Genomic DNA, 8,835 nt, shown 5'->3' with positions numbered 1-8,835 from the left:
TTTTTTTTATAGGAAATCCCAGCCCTAAAATGTAATTGCGTTCTCATTAGCAACTGTCTGTATGTAGGTGCGCTGAACGCTAACCGGAAACTCCCGAGCCGTAATACACTGTGTGCACAATTATTAGGCAAGTGAGTATTTTGACCATACCATCATTTTATCCATAATTTCCAACTCCAAGCTGTATAAACTTGAATGCTTATTGGATTTAATGGATATCAGGTGATGTGTATTTGTGTAACGAGGGAGGGTGTGGCCTAAGGAGATCAACACCCTATATCAAGGTGTGCATAATTATTAGGCAGATTCTTCTCCTCAGGAAAAATGGGCCAAAAAAGAGATTTAACTGACTCTGAAAAGTCAAAAATTGTAAAAAGTCTTTCACAGGGATGCAGCACTCTTGAAATATCTAAGATATTGGGGCGTGATCACAGAACCATCAAACGTTTTGTAGCAAATAGTCAACAGGGTCGCAAGAAACGTGTCGAGAAGAAAAGACGCAAATTAACCGCCAAAGATTTGAGAAGAATCAAACATGAAGCTACCAGGAACCCATTATCCTCCAGTGCTGCCATATTCCACAACTGCAACCTACCTGGAGTGTCAAGAAGTACGAGGTGTTCAGTTCTCAGAGACATGGCCAAGGTAAGAAAGGCTGAAACCCGACCACCTCTGAACAAGACACATAAGTTGAAACGTCAACAATGGGCCAAGAAATATCTGAAGACAGATTTTTCAAAGGTTTTGTGGACTGATGAAATGAGAGTGACTCTTGACGGACCAGATGGATGGGCCCGTGGTTGGATCAGTAACGGACACAGAGCTCCGCTTCGACTCAGACGCCAGCAAGGTGGAGGTGGGGTACTGGTATGGGCAGGTATTATTAAAGATGAGCTAGTTGGACCTTTTCGGGTTGAAAATAGACTCAAAATCAACTCTCAGACCTACCCCCAATTTTTAGAAAATTCTGTCTTCAAGCAGTGGTACAGGAAAAAGTCTGCATCTTTCAAGAAGACTTGATTTTTATGCAAGACAACCGCTCCATCACATGCATCAAAGTACTCCACTGTGTGGCTGGCCAGTAAAGGCCTTAAAGATGAAAAACTAATGACATGGCCCCCTTCTTCACCTGACTTAAACCCTATTGAGAACTTTTGGGCCCTTCTTAAGCAGGAAATTTACAGTAAATGTAAACAGTACACCTCTCTGAACAGTGTCTGGGAGGCTGTGGTTGAGGCTGCACAAAAAGTTGATTCTGAGCAGATCACGAAAATGACTGTTATCGAAAAGAAGGGTGGTTATATTGGTCACTGAGGTTTTCTTTTTGAAATTTCAGAAATGTTTATTTGCAAATTTTGAGTTTGTTTATTATTCTCACTTTAACAGGTGAAAATAAACAAGTGAGATGGGAAAATCTTTGTTTGTCATTTAGTTGCATAATAATTCTACACACTAATAGTTGCCTAATCACCAAGGACCGGTTCAGCTAAAAATCTTCTTTACTGTTCTAAGAATGTCACGTACATCCTGGATGACCTGGGGTAAGTAAATAAACAGTAAATGTACATATCTGAATGAACTATTCTTTAAATGAATGATAAATTTGAACGATATTATCTGGATTATGAGCGCAGTCCAGCAGAGGGCATTAGAGGATCACAGGACGGGGCTCACAGACTGACATTGAAGGGGGAGTGTGCCGATGGGCTGGGGAAATTTCTGTTTTTTTCACAGAGGATGGAGCTGAGTGTGTGTAAACGGGACAGACATTGGACAAAGAGCTCCTGCGCTGCTCTCAGGCCTCCTGAGCAGCAAGTACAGCCCCGTGTGTCCTGCTGGAACTCTCTGCTTCAGCCATCATGAAGCTCTGGCTCTTCTTTACACTGGCACTGCTCTGGCTGGAGGTCCAAAATGGTGAGCAGATTTATTTTTTCTCTTTTGTTTTATTAATACCTCATTACTATTACTTTAAAAACATGAAGAATGTCAAAAAAGAATGTCTTTTTGTTGCTTGAAAAGGAATTAAATTGAGAGATTTTGTGGATGAATGCGTACGGTGTGCCAGTGGTGCCAAAGGAAACCAAATTCCAGAGTAGAAAGGGGAGGAGAGATCAAATCAGAGCAGTTTTACTTAAACTTATGCTTGAAGTATACAGCAGAGACAGAAGATAGAAAATCAAAAATGTTTGCGTCCTAACAAGGCAACTTTTTTGTTTTTCTTATTTATCTTCTTTTACACCTTATGATCCTTGCATGTGTTAAAAAGAATTTAAAAAGATGTTTAAATGAACTTCAGTTTTATTCAGTTTTGTACACTTTTGCACAGAGAACAAGAAAGGCATACATCCAGCACGGCTGTTTGTACAGCTGTAAGCTGAAATGAGCAGATTTCCAGATGGCAGAAACCTCTTTTGCTTGCTCTCCCTCTCCTTTTTTTTTTTTTTTTTGGCTTGGTCATAGGAGTTATCAAGTGTCACAAAGAGAGAAATGAAACACACATGCTTCATTATGTTTATGGCCAACTAGCAGTGAATAAATGAATGTTATTGCTCTTTAAAGTTTGCCAGTCACATCCAAATGCTGAAACAACAGGAAAACTGTGTTTTGCTTTACCCAGGTGTGTGTCAGCAGGTCAAGCGTAAGAAAGAGGCTGGTGAGAACCGAATTAGACCAGGAAGAAAGAGGGTGAAGGCTCGCTACCCCAAAGTAAAAGAAAAGGAGGCAGGAAGCAAGGGCCAGTCTATTCTCACTCAGGTCCTTGATAAAGGCCGCTTTCTCAGATTGGGCGAGAGCCTTTCTTTGAATCCTGGGAAAACAATGGAACTGAGATGCAAAGGGACTAATATTGGCTGGGCGTATCCCTCTTATCTGGACACCTTCAATGACAGCCGCCTCAGGTATTCTTCTTTCTAACTTTACACATTTGATTGAGACTAGTTTGACTAAATCTGGCAAATGAATAGCTCCTGCAGTATTTTCAGTTTGGAATACTAGTGTTTCAAAGATACATGATTACTTAGTAACATGGTTACACTGCATGTACATAAATACAATTATCTGTTTTAATAAATATGAATTAATACATTTAAAAAAGTGTATTTGCTGTCACACATTTAGGAGTCTAATAATGAATCACGACTATAATTACTTAAAGGAGTAGTTCACTTCCAGAGAAAAAAAATTTACAGGTAATATACTCACCATGTTGTCATCCAAGATGTTCATGTCCGTAAAGAAATTATGGTTTTTGAGGAAAACATTTCAGGACTGTTTTCCATATAGTGGACTTTTATGATGCCCGGGAGTTTGAACTTCCAAAATGCAGTTTAAATGCAGCTTCAAAGGGCTCTAAATGATCCCAGCAGAGGAAGAAGGGTCTTATCTAGCAAAATGATTGGTCATTTTCTAAAAAAAATAAAATAAAAATGTATACACTTATAAACAAACCTCCAGATGAAACACTGAAAATAATGAGAGGACACTAACAATGTCTTTAAATGTCCATCACAGAATAATATAACATAGGATGCTGATTCAGTTTGTAATCAAATCGGAACTTTTGTGGACATGAGCAAAATAAAATATAAAATGACAAAATTAATTTTAAACTCTAAAAAAAAAAAGTAAAATCGTACAAAATTTAAATATAAAATCTAAAAAAAGTATTTACTATGTATTTTTCTAAAGATTTACTGTTTAAAATGAACTTAAAAAAACAATTCAAACCAGTGTTATTTTATTATCATTGAGATATAGTTTCTGAATTGGTTTTTATTTTTTTCTGTTGTCATTTTAATTTTAATGTTTTAGCAGATTTGTTGTGTTTTTGTCATTTTTATAATTGTTTTTTACTTTTTTAAAATACATTTTTATAGTTTTTTTTAGTTGTTTTAGTATATCAAGCTAAACTAAAAGTAAACTAGAAATATTGCCTTGGCAAGTAGCAGAAATAAACATTTCATTTCAGTCACAATTTATTATATTAAACAGTGTGAACAAATTATCTTTGTGGTGTTATAATATGATTTCCTTTATGTATAAAATATGATTTTTCTGAAGAAAATTGTTAGAAATAATATATTTATCATAAGTGTACATGAAACTAAATTTGTAGAATAATCATATGTGACCCTGGACCACAAAACCAGTCATAAGGATTGATTTTTTGAAATTGAGATTTATACATCGCCTGAAAGCTGAATAAATATGCTTTCAATTGAAGTAGGGATAGGACTTGTTGGGATAGGACAATATTTGGCTGAGACACAACTATCTGAAAATCTGGAATCTGAGGATGCAGAAAAATCCTTTAAAGCTTTTAAAGTTGTCCAGATTAAGTTCTTAGCAATGCACATTACTGTTCAACAATTACGTTTATATATATTCATGGTAGGAAATTTACAAAATATCTTCATGGAACATGATCTTTAATTAATATCCCAATGATTTTTGGCATAAAAGAAAAATCGTTAATTTTGACCCATACAGTGTATTGTTGGCTATTGCTACAAATACACCCATGCTATTTACGACTAGTTTTGTTGTCCACATATATATTACATACTGCAGAAATAATACAAGTAGTATGCTATTCTAACATTGCCCAGGTCTAGACTTGATTGATTGTGTTGTTCCAGCATCAAGCAGCAAGAGCGCTACAGTCAGCTGATTCTGACATCGCCCTCTGCTGCTGACACGGGGGAGTACAGCTGCTGGGTGGTGCTCTGTGATGGAGAAGAATGCACAAAGGATGGAGAAAGCATCTCTTCTACCTACATATACTTTACAGGTACACCATCTGCTCACATATCATCTACATCATCCTGAACCTTCAAAGTCATTCTTAATCTTTGTATCTAGACAAAGATGAGCTGTTTGTCCCCTCTGCCATTCATTTTGAAATCATCTACCTGCGCCCTGACAAGCCCGCCACCGTCCCGTGCCGGGTGACGAACCCCAAAATCAAAGTCTCACTGCACAGGGAAGTCCCTGCAGAAGAAATCGCTGTGGATGGGACCCAAATCTCCTACGATCCAACTAAAGGCTTCATCATCCAAAACCCCAGTCCAGAACACAAGGGTGCTTATTACTGCAAGGCCAACAGTACCACGAAAACCACTCCACAAGTATCGACTAAATACCAGCTGCTGTATGTGGAAGGTAAGAGGAGAACATAATAGCGCTGCTAATAACAGCACACACATTTTATATTTTTACACTTTTTTATTTTTTGTCATTTTCGCCCTTTGTAGTGCCTAGTGGCCCTCCTTTTGCAACTATCCAGGCTTCTTCAGACATAGTGAGTGGTGGAGACATCTTTAACGTTACTTGCACAGTTCTGGGTGAACCTGAGATGAATGTCAGCTTCAGCTGGAGGTATCCTGGCCAGGTGAGTGGTACATTATTTTTTCTTTTAAAAAAGGTGATTTGGTCTCAAAATCTGCTCATCTGAGTTTCTGATACAGGTTGAGACTATCATTTGCGACTCTGGACCACAAAACCAATCTTAAAGGAGAGCTCAACTTCCAGAACAACAATTTACAAATAATTTACTCACCCTCTTGTCATCCAAGATGTTCATGTCTTTCTGTCTTCAGTCGTAAAGAAATTATGGTTTTTGAGGAAAGCATTTCAGAATTTTTCTTCATATAATGGACTTCAATTGTGCCCCTGATTTTGAACTTCCAAAATGTGGTTTTCAATGCAGCTTCAAAGGGCTCTAAACGACCCCAGCCGAGGAAGAAGGGTCTTATCTAGCGAAACGATCTGTCATTTTTTTCGGAAAATAAAAATGTGTATACTTTTTAAGCACAAAAGCTTGTGTAGCACAGGCTCTGGGATGCACTTCCACGGGTCGTTCTTGAACGATTTGTTCATTTTGTACAAATCTTTAATGTGACTCGGGAAGAACGAGTCGTCTTGGGGAGTGATTCGTTCAGTCGTGCATGCGCAACATCCTATTAGGTTCTGTACTGGAATTAGTTCACCTGTTTCGAGTCTTCTGGTTTTTCGAATCGTTCGTTCATCTTATGGGGCTGTCACGTGATGCTGATTTTGCTAAAATGAACGAAATGACTCGAAAAAAAGATTTGTTCATTTTGCTGAATGAGACTCAAAGGTCCGAGTCGCTAAAATGATCCGAACTTCCCATCACTACTACGAATCACGTCTTCGAATCACCACAAGTTCATCGTTTGCGCACTCCGGCTCAAAAAGGTAGAGTATGTCGAAAAAGTCCATGTTATTTTCACCTACAACTTCAGAATCGTCTGACATCATTGTACCTTTTTGTTTGTAAACACTGGGCCTGTGGTTCCGCCCACGTTCCGCGTGACCTTTCGATGTTATTCAATAGTACGTGAACGCGCATCCCAGAGCCTGTGCTACACAAGCTTTTGTGCTTAAAAAGTATACAAACATTTATTTTCTGAAAAAAATGACAGATCGTTTCACTAGATAAGACCCTTTTTCTTGGCTGGGATCATTTAGAGCCCTTTGAAGCTGCATTTAAACTACATTTTGGAAGTTCAAAATTGGGGGCACAATTGAAGTCCATTATATGAAGAAAAATCCTGAAATGCTTTCCTCAAATACCATAATTTCTTCACGACTGAAGACAGAAAGACATGAACATCTTGGATGACAAGGGGGTGAGTAAATTATTTGTGAATCGTTGTTCTGGAAGTGGACTTCTCCTTTAAGTAGCACAGGTATATTTGTAGCAATAGCCAAAAATACATTGTATGGGTCAGAATTATAGATTTTATAGATCTTTTATGCCAAGAATTATTAGGATATTAAGTAAAGATCAACTTCCATAAGGATATTCTTTTCTAATTTCCTAATTTCTAATTTCCTACTGTAAATATATCAAAACATTATTTTTGATTAGTAATATGCATTGCTAAGAACTTTATTTGGACAACTTTAAAGGTGATTTTCTCAGTATTTAGATTTTTTTGCACCCTCAGATTCCAGATTTTCAAATAGTTGTATCTCAGCCAATAGAAAGTTTATTTATTCATCTTTCAGTTGATGTACAAATCTCAATTTAAAAAAATTGGCCCTTATGACTGGTTTTGTGGTCCAGGGTCACATATTTGCTAACACTTTTCACAGTATTATGCCTCTATATTGTGTCTCTTAGGGTCAGAGGCCGGTGAGCATTCATGACTCCTGGCGACTGATAAACCGTGGCGTGGGACACACAACACGCATCTCCCAGAGCGTTATTATTGTGGATGACGTTGAAACGATTGACTATGGAAAGTACATTTGCACCACCAAAAATAAGCATGGAGAGACCCTGGTGGCCACAACGGTAAAGTCACATGAATAGAAAGAAGAACATAAACATTATATATATATATTGAGCTGAGCTGGACTCCATTCACACTTCAGGCTTCTTGCTGCTTAAAGAAATCATTATGAAAAATATGCATTCTATATATGACTTGGAAATAAAGTGCTTCTTTTAAACTGAAAAATCTTTTAATGAAGTTAATGCATTATAGAGTTTATTATGCACCATCGCCTGTGAAATAGTGTTTTTATATCCTGCTAACCTGTAATACTCAAAATGGAAGGTGCTGAGTTCTATACGCATGAAATATGTCTGAGGAGCGTGAAGGCTTTGTGCTCCGCTCTAATGGGCTCCGTATGTGGAATGTGCAGCGGGAGCCCAGTGCTTATTTTGGTTCAGTGTGACACATTCAAAGTATGTTCCTCCTCCTCTCAAAGAGATTTCTGTTATTGGATTATTAGCAATTTAAGAATAAGTTACAGTAGAATTCACTACAAAACAGATCACAGTCAAATTGGAAGCCAAATGATGCAGTTCAAAATGCTGCTGTAGACTTCCAGCTTAAACATCATGAAAAGAAATTAGAAAACAAACAGATGCAACAGATTCCTGCACACTTTTACTGCTTTTCACTGCACTTAAAGAGACTGTGGTCCCAAATAAGAGAATTCTCTTTATTTATTCACGCTCATGTTGTTCCAAACGGGTATGATTTTTTTGGTTTTGTGAAACGTTAAAGAAGATACACTACCAGTCAAAAGTTTTTGAACAGCAAGATTTTTTAACGCTTTTTAAAGTTGTCTCTTCTGCTCATCAAGTCTGCATTTATTTGATCCAAAGTACAGCAAAAACAATAATATTTTGAAATATTTTTACTATTTAAAATAATTGTTTTCTATTTGAATATATTTTAAAATGTAATTTATTCCTGTGATTTCAAAGCTGAATTTTTAGCATTGTTACTCCAGTCACATGATTTTTTTTTTAGAAATAATTCTAATATCCTGATTTGCTGCTTAAAAAACAATTATTATTATTATTATTATTATTATGATAATGATTATGTTGAAAACAGCAGAGTAGAATTTTTTCAGGTTTCTTTGATGAATAGAAAGTTCAGAAGAACAGAATTTATCTAAAATAGAAATCTTTTGTAACATTATAAATATCTTTATCAGAATCCTTGCTAAATAAAAGTATTAATTTCTATAATTTCTTTCTGATAAATAAATAAAAAATAATAATAAATAAATAAATAATTTTAAAAATGGACTCCAGGCTTTTGGATGGTATAGCATATAATGTTAAAACAGCTTTTTATTTCAGATAAGTGCTGATCTTTGGATCTTTCTATTCACCAAAGATTCGTGAAAAAAACAATTACTCAGCTGTTTTAAATATAGATAATAATAATAATAATAATAATAATAATAATAATAATAATAATAAAAATGTTTCTTGAACAGCAAATCAGCATATTAAAATGATTTCTGAAGGATCATGTGACACTGAAGACTGGAGTAATGATGCTG

General features: G+C 36.3%; 1 protein-coding gene across 1 annotated transcript; it reads left to right on the top strand.

Annotated features, from left to right (window-relative positions):
* The first annotated feature begins 1,749 nt into the window (after window positions 1-1,749).
* pdgfrl (platelet-derived growth factor receptor-like) lies at window positions 1,750-8,173 on the top strand. Its single transcript, XM_051127491.1, has 6 exons — window positions 1,750-1,914; window positions 2,618-2,897; window positions 4,638-4,789; window positions 4,861-5,160; window positions 5,253-5,389; window positions 7,148-8,173. The coding sequence occupies exons 1-6, from the start codon at window positions 1,860-1,862 to the stop codon at window positions 7,337-7,339; spliced, it is 1,116 nt and encodes a 371-aa protein (XP_050983448.1). The 5' UTR covers window positions 1,750-1,859; the 3' UTR covers window positions 7,340-8,173.
* Window positions 8,174-8,835: the final 662 nt, after the last annotated feature.

This window comes from Labeo rohita, chromosome 14, assembly GCF_022985175.1.
Source record: "Labeo rohita strain BAU-BD-2019 chromosome 14, IGBB_LRoh.1.0, whole genome shotgun sequence".
Classification (NCBI taxonomy): domain Eukaryota; kingdom Metazoa; phylum Chordata; class Actinopteri; order Cypriniformes; family Cyprinidae; genus Labeo; species Labeo rohita.
This window is presented reverse-complemented; position numbering and strand designations above follow the sequence as displayed.